Source organism: Protopterus annectens, chromosome 4.part0, assembly GCF_019279795.1.
Source record: "Protopterus annectens isolate FY-2018-M chromosome 4.part0, PAN1.0, whole genome shotgun sequence".
Taxonomy (NCBI): Eukaryota; Metazoa; Chordata; order Ceratodontiformes; family Protopteridae; genus Protopterus; species Protopterus annectens.
In genome coordinates this window covers 882,954,350-882,976,281 of record NC_056733.1, presented here as the reverse complement: position 1 = coordinate 882,976,281, position 21,932 = coordinate 882,954,350, and the positions used below count along the sequence as shown (strand labels likewise).

Genomic DNA, 21,932 nt, shown 5'->3' with positions numbered 1-21,932 from the left:
AGAGCAATCAGGATCATTTTTGGTTTTTCCTGTCTGACCTTCAGTAAGACCTTGGAAAGAAGAGCCAGAGGGGGAAAGGCATAGACTGATAGGTTTTTCCAACTGAAGGATAGGGCATCCACTTTCCATGCTTGTCTGTGATAAGTCCTTGTGCAGAATTTGTCCAGTTGATAATTTTGAGGAGAGGCAAATAGATCTATGTCTGGGCTCCCCCCATTTCTGTGTTGCTATGCTGAAGATTTGTGGATCCAGTTTCCACTCATGCGGGTCCATAAGATTTCTGTTTAGGTCGTCTGCCAGAGTATTTTGTTTTTCTGGCAGGAACTGAGCTTGAATATGTACTTGGTATGTCAATGCTGTGTTCAACAATGCCATGGCTAGTATGCAAAGGAGGTAGGAATGTGTACCCCCCTGCTTGTTTATGTACCACATAACCGTGGTGTTGTCCGTCTATCAGTAGTTGTCCTGGATGAAGTAAGTCCTTGAAGGCTGTCAGAGCATTCTGAACAGCTAGCATCTCTTTCTGGTTGATATGTAGATGCATTTGTTTTGGGCTCCATATGCCCTGAATGCATCTCCCCGCCAGGTGGGCCCCCAAGCATAGTCTGATGTGTCTGTAGTTAGGGTTTGGGTGGCAGGGGGTAGAGAGAATGACAGTCCCTTGTTTTGGTGACATGCCTCTGCCCACCACATAAACTCCTGTTGTAGGCAGGGAATGAGAGGAATCATTGTTTCCAGACTGTGATAATGTTGACTCCATAAACGTTTTAGGTACCAGTGAAGTTTCCTCATATGCAACCTTGCATATGGAATGAGTAGAATGCAGGATGCCATGAACCTCAAAGCCTGCAAAATTTGTCTTTCAGATAACTGGGTTTTTGTTGCCATCTGTTTGAAGTATGTTGTCAGTTGCCTTTGTTTGTCTGGCGTAAGGTAAGCCATCTGGGCAGTTGTATTCAAGCTTGCACCCACGAATGTAATCATTTGTGGGTACCAGTTGTGCTTTCTTTTCATTTATTGTGTACCCTAGGCATGTTAGAAGCCTTTTTACAAATGCCAGATGTTGAAGAAGAATGTCCTTGTTCTCTGCTTGAATGAGACAGTCGTCCAGGTAAGGATAAATTTGTATGCTACTTTGTCTGCAAAATGCAATTACTGGTGCCAGGCACTTTCTAAAGACCCTGGGTGCAGTAGATAAGCCAAAGGGCAGTGCAGAGAATTGGTAATGCAAAAAACCTGCCTTGAAGCAGAGGTATCTTCTGCACGATTCCCTTATTGGGATATGCAGGTATGCCTCTTTTAAGTCTAGAGTCACTAACCAAGCGTTCCTGCCCGGTATAGGCAGTAGCTGTTGTAAACTCAGCATTTTGAATTTTGGAATGTCCAGGAACGTGTTCAAAATCAATAAGTCCAGTATTGGATGCCAGGCATTGTCTTTTCTGGGTACCAGGAACAGCCTTGAATAAAAACCTTGCCCTTTTTCCTTTTTTGGTACTGGCTGAATAGCCCCCATATCCATGAGGGACATAACTTGTTTCTGAGCCTCTGCCCATTGATTTTGTGGCAGATCTGGCCAACCGTTTGGAAATGGCAAAGTATGGAAATGAAATCTGTATCCCTGGGATACTATGTTTAATACCCACTTGTCCTGGGTAATTAACTGCCAATTCTGAGCAAGAATTTCTCATTTTCCCCCCAAGGGGGCTGCCAAAAGATAAATGCTTGGTGAAGGTAAAGGGAAGTCATTGAGACTGCTTACTGTAGGGTTGTGCTTTGTTTCCTCCAGATTTGGAGGTGGAGGAACCCCATTGCTTTGACCTGTAAGAACCCTGTGATTAGTACCTAGAGACTTTTGAGCATCTGGATTTGCCTTGAGAGGTTCTGTTGGTCACAGGAAAGGACCAAGTTTTAGTAGGCCAGTGCCTACTGAACCTGGGTGGCTGCACTTGTAAGAAATATTTTACAGTTTGCATAGATTTAGCATTGTCTTCCATTTTCTTTAAAACCTCTTCTGCCTTATTACCAAACAGATTATCATGCTGTAAAGGTGCATCCAACAATTTAGCTTTAACAGGGACAGGCAGATTTTGCTCCTTGAGCCAGGCATGCCTTCTAATCACAGATCCAGTAACTGCAGCCCTGCAAGAAGCCTCCAAGGAATCAAAACCACATTGCAAATTATGTTTTCCAACCTGTTCTGCTGCATGCAATAATTCCTGTAATTCTTTATTTTACACACAATCAGAAATTAACATAATTTTCTGGTTCAATAAACCTATAACATGCTGTTGATAGTTAAGCATATGAAACTGGCAGTTTAAGCCCTAATTGCCAAGGTTGCAGATGTATAAACATTCTTTCCCCATCTATCCAGCACCCTGGAATCTCTATCAGAGGGGGTAGGATTTTTTGCTGTAGAGGTCTTTACACCTGTGGGACCCTGTGAGATAGTCTCAGGATCAGCAGCAGGATTTTTGAATAGAAATTTGTGGGAGTCAGGAACCCTGTAATATCTGTCTGGCTTACTAGGAGCCGGAGGCAGGGAATCAGGAGCCATGCTTGATTCCGAAAACACATCAACAATGTCTAATACAGGAGGTATTGCCAAAGGCCTATGCTGAGGAAGAAGGAAATCCCTAAGCCTCTTTTTTGATTCAGAGAAATCCTGACTCTCCCAATGAAAATGTTCCCTTAAAGTATGCAAGGTTTCTCCAAAAGAATAATCCTCAGGAGGAGATGCAGATGGGATGGATTCCTCTGCATCTGAATCCTCATAGGGTGGAATAGAAAATTCCTGATCAGAAGAAATGGAAACCTGATCTGAAGATTCATAATCAGTGTCTTGCCTAGACCTCTTAGCAGAGGGGGTTGGGAACCCCTGATCAAGGTAACTAAGTCCTCAGCCATTTTGATCATCTGTTTTTTTAGGCATAGGGGCCTGAGCACATGGCTCATGCGTCATTTTTTAGACTCAGAAGATGTTTTTAATCTTGTTTTTGAAGCTGGCGGTTTTATATAAAAACGTTGAGGCCTGAAAACACCTTCAGAAGCCGGTGACTGCTCAGCAGCGCCGGACCCATCCAAGGGAGAGACATCCGCGGGTTCAATACTCTGAGAATCTCGCGGCATACCAGACTCCGCATAGGTCTCGGTAGAGGCCTGCGACTCAAAAGTAGTGGGTATCAGAGGCTGCGAAAGCGCCTCACTGAGTACTGGCGAACCGGCAACTGGCTTAGGAGAAGCTTCATCGTCAGTTTTGGACCTCGGTCTGTCTCTGTCTTTTTCTTTGCATTTTTTGTGAACTCCGCTAGTCAGATTGTTATCCGATGACATTTCAAGACAATTAAATCTGGATCCAAAATATTTTGAAGCAAAAATATACCGATGCTTAATAGTACGTTGGTTAAACCTAGCACAAAACAGACAGCAAGGCACGTTATGATCTGGGCCTAGGCAAGGAATACAGTACAAATGAAAATTCTTATGAGGTATTTGCTTCCCACAAGTAATGCAATTATTAACTTTTTTTACTGAAATCGGTAAGGAGCAAGAAAAATTTCCCCAATGGGGTACTTAGCTTCAGTTGAAGACTTCGGTTCTGAAACTCGAATGCAAAAATTTCAGGAGTCAGCCGACCAGCACTTGCGAACTGCTTCTGCTTCAGGCACCGCGCGGCAAGAAAGACTGAATAAAATGGCGTCAGCTGCATGTTTTATACCCCTGATGACCTGACATCATGGAAGAGGAGATGGCAACTGATGCAGGACCCAAGACTTTGTTATTCAGGCAGACGTAGGGCAACCTGCCGGCAGATTACCCAAATGTAATGACTGCAACAGTGAAACACGAAGAACATTGGGTAATTCTGGTACTGTTTGTTTTGTAGCTATGCAGGAGTTCCATCAGAGTGGGGTCTGACAATGCCCTGTTTGCCAGGCATAGATCTCCCCTCAAAAGCCTGTAGTAGACAGAATATAGGGTTAGGGCCTTGAGGTGGTCTGCATATGACATATTACTTACACCTGTATTCTTTTAATGAGGAACCCCTGTGGACGTTCTAGTTGTTGCATATGCCTGGTTAGGTACATACCAAAAGGGGCATTGTACCCAATGATAGGTCTGATGAATGCCAAATACAGTGGAACAATGACTTCCTTGGACTTAGATGCCATAATGTTGTTTATAAGTTGCGCAACACAATGATTTCCTCACCACTGTAGACACGTGATTATCAATGGCTAGATTACAATCTCTGTGTCCCCAAGTCCCTGACTACTGGTCAACTCTAAGGGGTGTGTTGTCAATATGATAGTTACCAGGAATGGATGACTTCCCAAAGGATACTATTAAGCATTTCTTGGCATTTAGTTTTAGTCCATGACTCTGACACCAGGCCCTCCTGGAGAACATTTGTGTCAGTGTGAGACTCAATGACAGCTCATAATTTGCAATCATCTGCAAATTTGGTCAGCTAGAGACCACTGACATTGGGCTTGACTTCTGATAAGTAGATGCCAAAAAGGAACAGTCCAGGGACTGATCCCTGAGGGACTCCACTTGTGACTGGCCTCTGTGGAGGTGGGCTCCCTAATTCTAACTTCCTGGGTCCTGTCTGGGAGCCAGTTAGCTATCCATTGGGTGACATATGGTTTGTACCTAACCTCTTCAGTTTGTCAACAATGCCTGAGTGGGATATCGTGTCAAATGCCTTGGTCAGGTCAAGGTAGGCAGTGTGAACAATTTTGCCCTCACCCATTGCTTTGGTGACCTTCTCAAAGAAGTCCACCAGGTTGAGTAGGCATGATCTGCCCTTGACGAAACCAAACTGGGTTGGGTCCAGTGTCTGGAGATTTACTATATCTCTCTATTGATCATTTCCATGATAATTCTTTCCATGGCTTTACATACAAGTCTAGTGAGACTTATCGGTCTGTAGTTTCCAGGGTTTGTAGATGGCCCACCTTTGTGCAGAGGGATGACTGTTGCCTTTCTCTCCATTCATGATGCACAAAGCCTGTTTGGAGGCTACAGTCAAATAGTAATTCCAGAGGCCCTGATAGGTCACGTTTCATGCTATTTAGAAGGCATCCTGGGATACTGTCTGGGCCCACTGATGCAGTGTTCTTGGTCTTAGAGAGAGCATTAAAGACCTGTTCCCTAGTGATAGTAGGGGGCATTATATCTGATCATATTTCCTGAGGGAAAGTTGAGGGGGAGAGAGGAGTAAAGTTGGAACTTGAACTGAATTTATCAGCCAGGAGGTTTGCTATATCTTCTGGCTCAGTATAGGTGGTTCCATTTAAAATGAGCTCTGTACACAATTGTATATTGCCTTTCAGGTTGTGGACATAGCTAAAAAAGAAGTTATGTCTTACTATAATGTTCCATCTGAGTTGTTGATGATCTTCCAGTCATCACTGATGGGTTCAGTTTCGAGCCCTCGGAACCGAGTCGGCCTTATACCAAGCTTGCGTGCACCAAAAACTCTCGAGCTAAGCTGCTACCCACAATTCCCTTCACTCAGTTACCTCAGATCGAGTTTGCATGCAACATATAGAAGAAACAAAGTCAGAGGCCATCTCTGCGCAGAAACCCTGAAACACCACAAGGACACAGAAGATCCGCCAGGAGCCTTTGGTGGGGGTCGGTGGGAGGATGTGATGAATGGAAGATCATCAACAACACAGATGAGAAGGTTATGGTAAGACATAACTTCTTTATCTGAAGTTGTTAATCTTCTTCCTATTCATCACTGATGGGACAGAATCCCAAGCTACTTGGAGAACCTGGGTGGCCCTTATGGAAGAACATTCCTGAGAACCATTGAGCCAAAGGCCACTGTTCCCCTGGAGATCAGATCCAATTTGTAATGCTTGATGAATGTATGGAGTTTAGACCAAATGGCTGCTGCACAGATGTCATCCATGGAGGCCCTAGAGTGGAAGGCAACCGATGCTGCAATAGCCCTAGTTGAGTGAGTTTTGATTTGATCAGGCTTAGATTCATTTGCAAGCGAATATGAGAAGCTAATACAATCCCTGAGCCATTTTGACAAAGTAACTTTAGATACTGCACACCCCATTCTAGGACCAGAAAAAGGAAATGAAAAGTTGGTCTGACTTGTGAAAGGACTTAGTTCTGTCCAGGTAGAAACGTAGTTGTCTATGAATATCCAATGAATGCAGGCAGTATTCTCCCTTGTTTGAATAATTTGGAAAGAATACAGGGAAGCTCAATGGACTGGTTAATAGAAAAGTCGAAAACCACCTTGGGGAGAAAAGATGGATTAGTACTAAGTTATACTCTTGTCCTTACGGAAGGTCAGATAAGGGCTTTTGATGCATAAGGCTTGCAACTCATATATTCGTCTGGCTGAAGTGACCGCCGCCAGAAACAAGGATTTCCATGACTGGAAATTTAGCTCACATGTTGCAGCAGGCTCAAAAGGGGGTAGAGAGAGACTGGAGAACCCAGGAGAGATTCCATGACTCCACCAGCTACCTGATGGGAGGTCTGCTGTGGAAAATTCCCCTGAGGAAGGTCCTGCAAAGTCGGGTGGAAATAAGTGGGACTCCATCTGAACCATTATGGAAGTTGGAAACAGCTGCTAAATGGACGTGAATGATGGAAGCTGATGCACCATTGTTGAACAACTCAGCAAGGTAATGAAGAATAGTAGCTACAGGAGCTGAAAACGGATCTATCTTCCGATTATGTGACCAGATAGAGAATCTTTATTTGTCCCTGGTAAAGTCTTCTGGTGGATGGTTTATGGGAGGCCAGGATAATATCATGGACAGATGAAGAAAGGTTTTCCAGCCTGGCAATTAACAGAAGTGGAGAAACCAAGCCGTCAGCTCGAGAGTGGATAGATTCAGTGGAGTCGGCCCTTGTGGGTGAGATATGAGGTCCTGACGAGTGTCTAGGATCCAAGGAGGTTGTAACAGATGAGGTCGGAGGAAGGGAAACCACACTTGGACGAGGCCAGAACGGGGCAATGAGGATCACTTTGCTTCTCAACTGAATAGCTTTCCTTAAAAGGAGGGGGGGGGTCACAGGTATCGGAGGATAAGCATAAAGGTGACCCGCGGGCCAATTGTGAATCAAAGAGTCTCTCGGTGACTCCCCATGAGGGGGAAAGAGGGCAAAGTAGCTGCTGCATTTTGTGCTTGAGTGGGAGGTGAAAAGATCACAGCATGGCTGGCTCCAACAGCTGAAGATTTCTGTCATCACACTTGGATTGAGAGACCACTCGTGAGGATGGAGGATACATTTGCTCAGCCTGTCCGCAATCACGTTGGAGCTCCCCGGGATATGCTTTGCGATTAGAAAGTGGTTGGAAGCTATCGCCCAATGCCAGATTCTCATGGCTTCATGACATAGGGGGTAGGATTTGGGCCCTCCCTGTTTATGTACCAGACAACGGACATGCTGTCCGACTGGATAGCAATCATTCCTGACGGAAGGAGCGGATGGAATGCTTACAATGCCAATAGCACCGCTCATCTCCAGGACAATGATATGCAAATTGACCTCTATGCTGGACCACGAGCCGTGGACTGACTTTCCCTGGAAGTGCCCCCCCCAACCCTATCAAGGAAGCATCCGTGGTCACCGTGGCACTGGGTTGGGCAGCCTGGAAGGGGCGACACCAAAGATTTTCATCTGTACTCAACCACCAGGGGAGATCTTGTTTGCAGGTGTTGGTGATGAGAATCTGTGAGCTCAGGGGATGAAGCTTGGATATCCACTGGGACAGAAGGAGCCATTGTAGCAGTCTCGTGTAATCTGGCTTGGGGAACAATAGGGATGGCTGCCGCCATAGACCCCAGAGCCGGAAGGACTTCCCTTGCAGACACCTTTCTTCGACAGAGTATCATTTGAACTTGTGCCCTTAATCACTGAAGCCTGTGAGGGGGAAGAGAGACCAGACTTGATTGACTGTTGAATACTGCCCCTATAAATTCCAGTCGCTGTGAGGGCTGAAGGTTGGATTTTTTCAGTGGATGGTGGATGCCCAGCGACTCCGCTAGTACTACAGTGTAGCGGAGGGCCCTGACCAGAAGGTACTTGGTGGGGGTGGAGAGGAACCAATCATCTAAATATGGAAACCCCTGGAATCCCTGAAGTCTCAAATGAGCTGTGACCACTGCTAGGCATTTTGTGAGCAATATGGGGGCCGTTGAGAGACTGAATGGCAGGGTTCTGAATTGGTAGTGATTGGCTAACAGCCGGAAGCAAAGGAGACTCCTGGACGGCTTGTCCATTTTGATGTGGTAATATGCATCCCGGAGGTCTAACGAGCACATCCACACACCCTCCTGAAGAAAGGGGAGGATGCACTGAATCGTGACCATGCGGAACTTGGTCTGAACCACTGATATGTTTAGCTGGCTGAGATCCAAAATGCCTCCAGTCCTCAGTCTTCTTTGGCACTAAAAAGAATCTTGAGTAAAACCCTGATCTGCACTGGTCTGGGGGGAACTGTTGGATGACTCATTTTTGATACAGCTTACGTATTTCAGAAGCTGCCTCCTCCCTTTGACTGGGTGGAACATCGGGAAGGGATTTCGGAGGTCTTGGATAAGAGATTTGGGGAATGTGATAGCCTCTAGAAATTATTCTCTGCACCCACTGATCGTTTGTAAGAGAGCCAGGCAGCTTGGTGAGAGAGAAATGCACCCCAACTGCTTCCAGAGGAAAGCAATTGGGCAGCGCTTCAGGAGCACTGATACAGTCTTCCCGAGAAAGAATCTCTGGAGTCCTGATTTTGGGAACCCTCTCTGCCCTGAAAGGGGCATCTTCCATTACTGGAACCCCCTCTGCCTCTGGGGGAGTACTCACCACGTGCCTCACGGAAAGGACATTGAGACTTCTTGTGCCACATCTTTCCACTTCTGTGGTTCCTGGAGAAGGAGTTCTGAGGTTTGGAAAAACGTAGACCCACATCAGACAAGGTCTTCCCATCCTGCTCACACCTGGCTAACGTATCCTTTACCTTAGCACCGAACAAAGTTGATGGTTTGATAGGGGCGTTTAAAAAGGAAGACTTGAAGGAGTCCGTGAGGTCACAAATGTGCATCCAGGCGTGGTGTCTCATAACTACGCCTGCACCCGCAGCTCTAGCTGCTCCTTCGGTTGCGTGGGACAGCAACCTCATGGACGAATTGGAAATTGACTCTAGGGTGGCAAGTTGGGAAGCAACTTTATCACGTGCCCCATCTGAAACTTGATCCGTAAGGGTTCCAGAGAGCTCGGTGATGAGATCTCTCTGGAGCCTTGTAAAATGTGCCAAAAAGTTCAGAGACCTGACAGCAAAGGTCACTGACGCAAAAACTCGCTTCCCTAACCTGTCCACCACCCGGGACTCCCTGTTGGGTGGATGGACAGCAGGACTTTCCTCCACAAGGTCCTTTTTCGTGGCTGCCGCCGCCGCCACCACCATAGTGTCTACTGGCAAACCTCTAGACCAATGGGGTTGATCCTCTGGAGGGGAGAGTATCTTATCTAATCTCCTGGGGATGGCCTCAATTCTTCCATGCCCGCTGCACAATGAGCTTGACCAACGCGGGGGGGGGGTTAATCCAAGAAGTAGAGGGCTGAGAGCGGAAGGCCTGCAGGAATACGGATTCCTCTGAGGAAGGATTGGAGGGTTTCCAGTCACCACTCGGCGTCAAGATTTTCAGGATGTCTCCAAATGAGACAGTCAGGGGATGACCATGGGGATCCTTCCCCATCATCGTAGTCTGTATCTTCCGTGAGGGACTCCTCTGGGGAGTCCATGTGTTTCCTTTTACACTCCCATTTCCAAGGAGGGTCTTTGGTGGGAGCAACCAAAGAAGACTCAGAAAGGGAAATACCCTGAACAGGGGTTTCCTGGACCTTGCGTTCTTGGAGTCCTGGGGGGGGTGGCCTTTGATAGCTGCAGCTCAGAGGGAATGGGTGGAAGTTCTGACGTAGGAGGGTTGCTAGAAGCAAGCACCCTCTCCATCACCCGGAAAGCAGGCCCGCCTGGAAAGGAATGGGTGCCCGGAACCGAAGAAGACAATTTCGGAACTGGAGTCACACCCCACTCCACGCGATCTGCTCCTGGTGACAGAGCATCAAGCAAAATTGGGGCAGGAGTCACCCTCGGACCCGAAGACGGAACCATGGCCAGAACTGAGGGTTCCACCCCCCCCAAGCATGAGATTAAAGAAGGGTGGGTTCCGACGAAACTTGACACCCAATGGGACCTCAGACCTTCAGACACAGTCGTGGTCGGCGCCAAGGTAAGGGGTCCTCTCACAGACGTCAGAAATATGAGCCTCGGAACCGAGGGATCCAAGGGAGGAGAATACATAGGGGTCGCTGGGGTAATAGACCCAAACCCCATAGTGGGATGGGCTCTAGGAAAATTTGTAATTCCCCTGGCGGTCAGCAGCTGATCAAAGTGGCGCACCACATCCAATTCCTTACCGAATCTCCTGAGGGGGAATCAGGCTGGTCCAAAAAGGGGCTCAAGGCTTGTCCGGCAAATGGACTGGGAGTACTGGATCCATGGTGTATTGAAAAATGGCACCGATTCTAATTTGGAAACTGGCAGCAGGGGAACAATCGGAGCCATGGTCACAGCTGGGGTGGAGGTCAATAGCGGCTCTGAAGCTGTTATCGGAACCGAAGTCGGTGCAGAGGTAGAGACAGGCAAATTGGTCGGAACCGAAGTTGTAGTGGGCACCGTAGTCGTCGGAGCCAGGACAGGCACCGACGAGGCGACCTCTGTATGAAGCACTGGAGCCAAACTCAGAGCAGCGGTGGTCGGAACTGAGGAGGCGATACGGTGCTCGGTAGAAGTCTTGTGGGCCTTGTGCTTATGACTTTTGCCCCTCTCACCGACCAGTGAAGAGGGGTCTGAACGAGGATGTTTCTTGTCTGCAGAAGGAGGGGATGAGACCTCAGACACAGAAATAGCCTCTTAAAAAGGTGAAGGAAGCAGGCCCTTAAGGATTAACTTGTTTCTTCTTTCATTCAGCGTCCACTGACTGAAGCTGGCACAAATGTCACAAGGAGGTTTCGCCAATAAGTGCTGAACCCCAAACAATACACACATTCTCACTATTAGGGAGTTTACCACTGCAAGAAGAGCAGTGTTTTAACCCCGTAGTCCCTTTTTTTCCCAACATAACAGAAGAAACACACACACGCTACTGTAGAAGAAAGTTATAGAGCGTGGGGAAATACCAACAATGGTATTGGGAATACCACAAGGGTAAAGGGATCAATACCAACAATGGTATGAAAAGAGTAGAGCTGAGAGTGAAATTAGAAAAAAGATAATAAACTGACAGTAAAAAACTCACAAATACTGATAAAATTTGAAAAAAATAGGTCACTTAGCTGGACAGCTTGGTGAAACGCTGCTATATGACTGCGTGACAAACGAGAACTGAGGTAAATGAGTGAAGGGCATTGTGGGTTTCAGCTTCGCTCGAGAGATTTTGGTGCACGCAAGCTTGGTATAAGGCCGACTTGGTTCCGAGGGCTTGGAACCAAACACATCAGTAATGAATAGGAAGCAGATTAACAACTTCAGATGAATGCTTTGTGGCTGCCCTTGGCCTGGGAGGCCAAACGTACCTCAAATTTGGCTTTGGCAGACTTTGTCCTCTGAGCTGGTTTAGTTTAATGAGAGTGCTTTAACCTGCTGGGTGCTGCACGTCCTCATTTTTGACATGATTTTCTTCCTCCTGTTATACATTCCGATTGATTTTGTGATTCCACTACAGTGCATTGTTTTTTTTTTTGAGTTAGTTCTGTACTTCTTCCTGGTGGGTACAGCTGCCTCTATGCAGCTATTAACATGCTTATACAGGGCTTCTTTGAAGAGTTCTGCATAGGCAGAAGTGTTCTTAGGTTTCATAGGGGCTTGAATTTTGCCAGGTTCTCACTTACTAGCAGGAGGTTAGCTTTAGAATAGTTCCTGAATATTCCTGGTATAGCTGGGGCTCTTGGTTTTATTTTTATTTCAAAGGAGACCATTCTTTGGTCTGACCTTACCAGGGAAGGCATTACAGTAGGGGATATGCAGCAGTCTCCCATATTAGTGAGGACCAAATCCAGTATGGTTGCATCCCTGGTTGGTGTAGTGACTATCTGGTCCAGGGAGCTTGTGTTTACAAAATACAAAATCCCATGTACGCTTGATGTCGTACAGGATTCCAAGTTAACAGTGGGGGACTTAAAGTCACCTGTGAATATGGTATTGGGTTGGACGGTTAGTATTTCTAATAAGTTTAAATAGGATATTATCCCAGCAGGACTTTCCCAATAAACAAATATCAAATAAATACAAGTAGTACCTGCCAAATGAGATATGTTCATGTTTAAAACATATTCCATCAAGTACAGTTTATAAATCCAAATATATCCTTTTCAAGATAATAGTAGCAAAATGAAATAGGAAGAAATGAAACAAAGTTATTCATGCTATGTAATAAAATGATCATTAAAGTGGAAAATAGGCTACAATTATTTTTATTTTTATTTTATTTTACATTTGTTGACCGGGCTAGTCTGGCTGGATACATGTCCATTTTCAGCAGAGGCCCGAGGAGAAAAGCTCCACTATAAACTAGTAACTAAAACAATAAAAACAGTACAGTAAGATACAAAATTATAAGCATCTAAAGGACTATTCACATGTAGCATCGTAACAATACAGATGCATTTTAACAAAAATTTAAAATACAGTGAGGATTCATAGTCCCATATTCTTTGCAAAAGCAGAAATGGTAAAATCGAAAAAGAGAGAAAAATAGTAACTCACGTAAGAGTCTATACAATATTTACAGTATTAACACATTATGCTAAACATTTTGTGCCAGCGCACTAGTTTTAAGAAATAGGTTTGCACAGCAGGGAGCAGCATATATGTTAAAATAAAAGGAGAGATGACAGGTTGCAGTAATATATGAAGTATAAAGAGAAAAAGACAGTATAGGAAAAGTAAATATGCAAGTGGAATGCTAGGTGAGCTATACAGAAAGGGTAGTACTAGAGATAGAGACAAGTAGAAGAGTGATGGAGAGGACTGTAGAGAGGGTTGGTTGCTGAGATCACTCAAGATTAGAGCAGGGGCACAGCCAGTGAGATTTGAAATAGTTCCTTAGTTGTTTTTTGAAAAGTTGAGATGAGCCTAGAGTGGTCAGTTCTATGGGAAGTTTATTCCAGTATGAGCCAACAGCATTTGTAAACAAGGAGTCACCAGCTTTATTGTGAGATTTGAGAGTGGCTACTAGTAGTTTGTTGGCTGAGTGAAGGGAAGTAAGATTCCTGTAAGGGAGCCATGAGGTTATTAAGTATGGGTGTATTAGTAGGGTAATGGAGAATTTTATAGGTGATAACTAACTGATGTAGGAGAATTAGATTTTGAAGTTCAAGCCAGTCAAGGTTTTTGAGATTAACACAGTGATGGGTACGAAATGGGGAACCTGTGGCAAACCTGGCAATGCTATGGTAGGCTGTGGCAAGTTTCTGAAGGTTAGATTTTGAAAGGTTGATAAAAGATGGAGAGGCATACAATAATGTAGAGATGAGATGAGTTTGGGCTAGAGACACCCTGGTGGTGGTTGTAAGAAAGGGCTTAAGTCTATAGAGGGCACCTAGCTTTTTATTAACAGCCTTGATGGTTAGATCGATGTGGCAATCAAAGTTTAGTTGATTATCTATTGTAAAGCCTAGTAGTTTAGTGGAACAATCAGGTGTAATGATAGTGCCATTGTCAGACACAATAGAAAAGGAGATAGGGGCAGACTTAAGGGTTGGAGAGAAGAGTAATAATTTGTTTTTTTTGGGATTAAGGAGGAGACAGATATGTTGGAACCATTTTTCTGCTGCCGTAAAGACTTTTTGGGTGGAAGAATGAAGTTCAGCTGGAGATACAGCAGAACAGATGAGAGTTGAATCATCTGCATACTGAATACAAGTGGATGTTGGGAGTGAAGTAGACAGGTTATTTATAAATAAGGAGAAGAGAAGGGGACCTAAGATGGATCCTTGAGGGACACAGATAGTGACTGGGAGCTGGGAGGATAGATGGCTGTCCCAAAGGACTGCTTGCTTTCTATCTTTCAAATAAGAGTCAAACCAGTGCAATGCCAAAGAGTCAAGTGAAAGAGATTTCAGAGTGTCTAGCAGAAGTTGATGGTTCACCATATCAAAGGCTTTAGAGAGGTCAAGAAATAAAGCAGAGGAGAACAGGCTGTAATTGCGATTTTTGTTGATAGTGTCTGTGAAGGAGAGAAGGGCAGTGGAAGTGCTATGGTAAGGCCTAAAACCATGTTGGGAGTCTACAAGTAGGCTATTTTGTAAAATATGATGTAAGAGTTGATGGTGTATACAGCGTTCCATAATTTTAGATAGTGGTGATAGTAAGGCTATAGGCCGGAAATTAGAAAGTTCATTAGTGTTTCCTCCTTTATGCAGAGGAATGATATGGGAGACTTTCCAGCAGGATGGAATAGTAGACTTGGTTATTGTTCTGTTAATTAAGATGGAGACTGGGTATGCTAGTTCTGCTGCTGCTAGTTGCAGATATTCAGCTGGTAGTTGGTCAGCTGAAGGAGTGCATGGTTTAAGTTTTGAGAGTAACTTACATATATAGGCTGTGGAGACTGTACTAAATTTTAGAGTGGGGGTGTTTTTTTGAGGAGAGGTCTTTTGAAGGGAAGTGGGGGGAGCCATGGTGTTTGCTAGAGAGGTGACTGTTTCAGAGAAGAATTTGTTGAATGTATTGGCTATTATATTGGGAGGGTTCTGAGCCAGGTTAGCTGGTGTAGGTGTTTTGGTATTCCCTGGATGGAGCAGTTTATTGATTCCTGACCAGACTTTTTTGGGGTTATGATTTTGGTTTTGTTGATATTGAAGGTAATAATTTTTTTTATAAAGATAGGTGATTTTTTTGTAGTATGTTTATGGTTCATTCTTTAAAGTACTTACTGGCAGTAATCTGGGTTCCTTTTCACCAGTACATTTGTAATGAACACATATATGCAACTTATGTGAAAGATTAAAACTGAAAATGGTAGATTATGATGATCTGAAAAAAAGTAGTTTATTACCCACTGGTGTTAGTATAACACTTGTTTGAAAGGGACATAGCTAGACACTTCATAAGGAGACTGAATGTAATTTTTGAATACAGTGGTCTGCTGTGTGATATAAAAATGAACACACTTGAATTTAATTACTGAATACAGTGTTCCTCTGTGTGGAACACACATGAAAACACGTCTGTCCCTATGGGATGAGAGCTACCTCGTAATGTTATCAGTCATGAGAAGCATGACAGTTTAAAGGAACGGCCCTCCGGAGGGTGGAGAGTGAAGGGTAGGACACACAATGTTCTAATTAAACTTGACAATTCCAAGAACAAAAAAAAGTGACTAGTGGGATAATCCATTAGACAGTTACGGTTCCCAAGGAGTATGACAGAGTGGGAATGGTAGGTACAAAACAGAGGGAAAGACAGATGAAGTTGGGACAACAGTCAGTGGTGTGAAGAAAAGAAGACTTAGCAGTAGCCTGTGTGGCAGAAATGGAGGAAGTGCTGCAAACAGGAGGGATAATGAAATCAACAGGAAGTGAAAGATACAAGAACAAAAATGGGTTCTGGAGACTGCAAACTCACTCAAGAAGGCCATTAAAAGTCTCAACAAAGGAGACAGGGGAAGACAGATTACAGTGAAACCAATCTTGAGGTTCAGACTTCCAAATACATGGGAGGAGGTGACAGAGGCAGTTGGGGGGGGGGGTGAATACATGCTTCGGTTCAAACAAGTACCGACAGCTTGCCAATGGAGACAGCCGAGTTGGTAACAAAAAAGTAGGTTAGGAATGCTGACTGCAAAAGTGGACAATGAAAAGAGCATGAAACTGGTAGAAAGATGAGACCAGCAGTGTGCCAAGAATAGCTTCCATATTGGTCAAGAAAGGGAAGTGACGTGCAGGATTAGGCTTGAAACTGGTAAGAAGATGAATACAGAGATAACAGACTAACGGACAGACTGTGCCAAGAACAGGGTCCAACTTGGTCAAGAAATTACAGCAATGTTCAAGGGCTAAACTAGAACAACACAGCTCAATGAGTGTACATTTGCACAAAAATGACAGGTGTTGTCAAAGCAAAAAGAGGGCAGGTTCTTAGGCAGCAGCCAGAAGAAAAAAAATGAACACTAAAGTAGAGTAATTCAAGGGTGACGTAGGGCATGAAAGGGCAATATGACAACACAGTGCAAGGAACCTGGGTAGGAAGGGGACAGAAGCAGGCAGAGCTACAAGAAGTGAAAATCATTGCTGGTGCGACAGGTACATGGGGGTAATGGCACATGGAGATTAAATCAGAAAGGACAAAATTCTGGCTATGGTTTTAACCAAAGCAAATATTTTTAGAATTCCAGGTGCGGGCACACACGACTGAAAGTGACCATACCACTACATGGTTCAGAGAGAGGAAGGGTAAGAATACAAAGAATGAAGGAGGACTTTAGGGGAATGGATTACACTAGCTTGGGGAAACAGTGTCAAGATGCATGAGGAATTGGGGGGGCAAAATGAAGGCGTTATGAGAAACTGCAGGAAAGAGTCAGGGATGGAGTATTCAGGGCTACCAACAGAGTTTTAATAAATGGAGGAAATGGACACAACTGACGCAGTTGCACAAGATTGACAGACAATTATAGCAAAAGATAGGACACACAAAAGATGAAAGGGAAGGGTGGAAAGTACAAGAACGCAAGAAAAATGTGGCAAAAGAGGTGAAGCAGAGGTGGCAGCTGAAACGGAGCTGGCAGCTTCTGCACAGACTGTATTGCTGAGCCACAAACTAGACTACCAAAATGGGGAATGAAAAACAAATCCACAATAGAGCATAGCGCATGAGCAGAAGGGATGGGATAAGGCAGCAATGGAAAGCCGCAGACTGTTAAATCCTCTTAAAGAACAGAACAAACAGGCTTATGGCCTTCTGTCATCAAGTAAATATAACATTTTATAACCCAGTAAGCCAACAGACACCTAAATTACCAGCAACAGTTAACAAAAAGGCCCAAAAGACGCTAGATACCAGCTTTCAGGAATGTGCATTTGTAGACCATGTATGTTGGTGGATGTGTACACTGACACCTCTAAAATGGGAGGTGCCTCTATAAAACCTTTACTATTTTCTCACTCGCTGTAGCTATAACGAGGACAACATTTTACCACAATTAAGTTTTCCTTTAAAAAGATTAAAAAAATATGGACACTAGAGACAGCAGTCATGATGAGTCTGAAACAGAGGAAAAGGTTAAGAAGGATGGGATAATAATCAGTGATGTGCCGGAGAGACTTAGTACCACTTTGCATGGCTTTTCCATTTCAGGTTCAATGTTTGGACCTGAGTGAATCAGTTAAAAGTTGTATACTGGTCAGCTGCTAATATAAGGATTCCCCTCTCAAAATACAATACTCAAAAATCAGAAATGGTTCTTAGACTGAATGATTAAAATATGGAATGAGCTGCATATTGCAAGTAAAACATGAAGAAAAATTAGTTCGAGGACAGCCTTGACAAAGCTATAAGGGATGCAGTATACAAATGTTAAAACATGACAGACTATACGTAAATTACTTCAGAATTTATCCATTATGGACATACACAGTAGGCTAAATTCTTGTAACACCACCACATGAGACACTATCGTTCATCTCTCTGTTTAAGTAAAGATCTCTTCATTATTTTGTGTCAAGCCTAGCACAGAACAAGTCAGAGCTGCGGAATAAAAGAAAGGTGGTACCTCTTCCAGTGAAATGGTGGAGTCGACATGTAGATTTGGCATCCTAATGGTGATTTCGCTCTCACTGGTAGTATTCATACTTGATGTAGTGTAACTTCTTAGCATTTCAGTGCAAATGTCATAGTTTTCCAAAGCCTGCTCCATATCAGCCTGCAAAAAGAAAGTTTTGACAAGCTCTTTTTTTATTTCATCTAAGTGGAACAAAAGAAAATTTTAATTTGTTTTCACAGATATTCTAAAAAAAATATGCAGATCCTTAATTCTTTATAACTCTTGCATCTGTGGCTTTAGACTAAATATATTCAAATGTGAAAGAGATGGAAACCAGATAAACCTGCAGAATTAATATATATACCTCGTTGTTGATGAAGAAAACACAAAGCAAAAAATGAAAACATAGTCACAAAAACTAAGGTTTCAAGCAAGGCTCACAGGAATAATAAATAATCCTTAGAAAAAACTGAGAAATCCTTTATTCTGTTGAACAGGTAAACGCTTTCACGGTTCAAATCCGCTTCATCAGACCATATTAAAATCACACGAAAACTGACAAATATTTAAAACACAGAACAACCAATCAAAACAACTGAAAAAGGGAGGGAAACTTGTGTAATAGATATGTAAAACCTGGCTGTTCAAAAAAGCACTTCAAGAAAAGTAATCTATCAGCAGCAACAGTGCAACATATAAATGCAGAGCATATACATACATACATATATATATATATATATATATATATATATATATATGTATGTATATATATATATATATATGTATATATATATATATATATATATAAAGAACCAGTGTTGTAGATACATTCTATGCAAACCTATATGTGAATATTTATAAAAATATATATATAAATAGTATAGTATATAAAAAAATATATAGCCAGGTTTTACATATTCTATTACCTAGAAAGGGGAGGAGCTAAAACCACACAAACTAACTTTAATTAAATACGCTGCCCTGGGTGGCAAACCATCATTATGAGAGTCCAATCAAGACAAAAATACGTGTAGAAGAATAAAAATATTTCAATGCATTGGCTGCATGACAGCTTACTTAATATCTAGATGGAAACAAAAGGTTGTGAGGCATGAAAAAATAAATTACTTTTTAAATACATTACTGGAATGCCAGTCAAAATCAAGTACAAGCAAAACCAGAAGCACTCAACTCAAACCACTTCTCCTTGCAATGCAGTTCTAATTATAATTTATATTCAGCTTTATTAAAGTGCCAAGTAACATGTTGAAAGTAGAAATCTCTGTGATGCCCCCACTTGTAAAAATGTTTCTTATCCAAAAAAGACCTGCTGCCTGACAACTATCTACTTGTTTCATGGGGAAAACATGTAAGTAAAAAATGAAAAGCAAACAAGAAACCAGCTCAAGATACATTGCTTAAAGGATTACTGTACAGGTTATGGACAACACATGATTGGTATTCTGTTTAGTTTACGGGTAAAGTCTGTAGAGATGACTGGAAGTCTCCAACAAGTGTAATGAGCTTTTTAAAATAATGGAATCCTGTCCTTTAATACCAAAGGCTTATACATTATCTAGCCAAGTATTCTCTGCATGGCAACAACAGAAAGGCTTTCAATGTTGGCAGTTCTTTAACAGTATGCTTATTAAAACTTACTTGCATCTTACGATCTCAGACAAGCTTACCTTATGGTCATTAAAGCATTAAATTACTTAAACCACAGAGCAACAGGCACTTTCTGAGTAATAAGCATAAATCTGAGTAATAAGCATAAATCAACAGTACAAAAATATGACAGAAACCAGACCGTTCTGCAAAATCAAGGACAGAAGAAAAGCCACTGTAGTACTTGTGTCTACCTTGGATGGGGGGACACACTGCACATTTACACTGCATAACTACTCCTTGTCTTGCTTGGACACATCCAGAGTCACTACATGGGGGAGTGGGGTGCAACAAGTATGTCACAATTTGAAGTGTCTCTGGCTGACTGTGATGGCCCTGACACATTGGTCATACCTCTCAACCTCAGAGCAAGAAATCTGTACAAAGCCATACATAGAAGTGGGACAAAGGCCCAAAAATACAGACAATTTTCAAATATTGCTCTAATAAACTTAGAAAGATAATAGAATAGGTCTTGCATTAGTATAAATTTTCTGCAGGGTATAAAATCTGAAACTCAAATGTCTGTCATTATTTTCTAACTTCAGTCATTAGTGACTTGTCACTAATTTGCCAAAAAACACAATTTTATGAAAAATGGACCAAAAATGTGATGCAAAAATATAAAATAGCCACAAAATACAGCTGGGAACCTGTCAAAGAAGGGACACTTTAATATTAGTACTGCTAACTTGAGCAGCTGACAAAATAAAATAATCTACATGCAATTCAAGTAATCTATAACTTTGATTATTACAGTTATTTCTTAATTGTAAACCCTCCATGTTTTCTTCCAAAATTGCTATTTTGCGGAGGGATTATTAGGGGTAAGAACAACATTTTGAGCCAAAATCGGGGACAGTTGAGAGGTTGGCTATGCCTAATTCTATAAAGCAATTTATTTGCATGTACCTCTCAACCTGTTAATGCAGTAAATCTGAACAAGGCCAAATATATTGGGGGAACATATAAACAGTACTAAAAATTGCTCTTGTATAAATTGAGACAGTTGATAGAATAACAGTTCTTACTTTAGCATGCATTTTTCTGAAGGTTATGAAGTCTAAAACTCAGTGTATCATTATTTAGTGACTTAATTCCTAAATGATTTGCCAGAAAGCTACAAATTTTATGAAGAACAAACCAAAAATAAGAAGCAAAAATCTATTAATTCTTTGAAAATCTGGACAGTTGGGAGGTATAGTTCATCTGGGCCTGTCTGAGATTGCTGCCCTTCCCCCTGACAAAATCATGGTTGAATGGAGCCTCTGCAGCCATTCCAATGATCCATTACTTGGCTATTTCACTCCATTTACCATAAACACTGATGTGCATACTGCTTTACTTCTATGATGAGTTGGACTTCATTTGAAAGTTTTATTTTGTATTTTACAGCACAAACACTACGTCATCTGCTAAACAAAGCAATGCAGTCTCACAATGAAAACTTAGCATTAAAACTTCTCTGCCCTTGAAACTCACATTCATTAAAACAGCATTGAAACCCACATTCAAAGAAAATACATTTTGCCAGTGGCAGATAAAGATTAATTTTGGGCTGTTTTAAAATCATAGGCCCCTTGCATATGAAACATATATGTGCTTTTTGATACACCTTCCTCATTGTACTAAATTATATTCCTTGTACAATACAGTACAGTTGTTCGAGGGTGTTTTAAATTTGTTTTGAACATTTTTCCAGTAAGCAATGAAACAAAACGCATGCACCCATAATGGCAAAACTGCCCAATTCAGAACATTTATCATAAAAGTCTACTCAGACTTCCACAGTCCACCATTATTAGTAAATATGCACAATTCTACAGTCCACCATTATCAGTAAATATGCACAATTCTACAGTCCGCCATTATCAGTAAATATGCACAATTCTACAGTCCATTATCAGTAATAAATATGCACAATTCTACAGTCCATTATCAGTAAATATGCACAATCTCTGAAGAAGTAAAAGTCATCTAAATAATTCCACATGAAAGAAATCTGTAACTAATGAAGAGGTTGCTGCTAGCAAACACCTTTATATTTCATGGTTTCATCGAAAAATAAAGTGTCTGTTGCCCCTCAGGAATAAATTGCCTATATTACATTAAAAAAATGATAAGCTAGTAATATTGCAAGATGAAATGGATGGCAAACTGATAACTGACTCATAGTTAGTATCTTCACCAAGGAGAACATTCTCAGTACGGCAGCATCCACCCCTTGTGGGAGTAGAACCCACAGCCTTCTGCATCAAAAGCAAGTACACAAACTGTTGTGCTATTAACAAGGCAAACCAACTTCACTTAAGCAACACTAAACTTCTGTTCCCCTGCAGCTCTCAGCTCCTTGTAAAATCTACTCAATACTCAACTGCATCTCAACTTCGCAGCACAAGAAAACTGGAAAAAAAGAAAATGTATTGGGGGGGGGTCAAAAACCAGGGACACATTAAACAT

The 21,932-nt window shown here is 42.5% G+C and overlaps 1 protein-coding gene across 4 annotated transcripts in view; it reads right to left on the bottom strand.

Annotated features, from left to right (window-relative positions):
- CABIN1 (calcineurin binding protein 1) overlaps positions 1–21,932 on the bottom strand; it is a 4,301,447-nt gene that overhangs the window by 2,973,287 nt on the left and 1,306,228 nt on the right. For all 4 annotated transcript variants that reach the window (XM_044068841.1, XM_044068840.1, XM_044068839.1 and 1 more), the window contains one exon: positions 17,814–17,963. In XM_044068841.1, the coding sequence (XP_043924776.1) occupies positions 17,814–17,963 (150 nt within the window). The remainder of the gene's footprint in view (positions 1–17,813; positions 17,964–21,932) is intronic.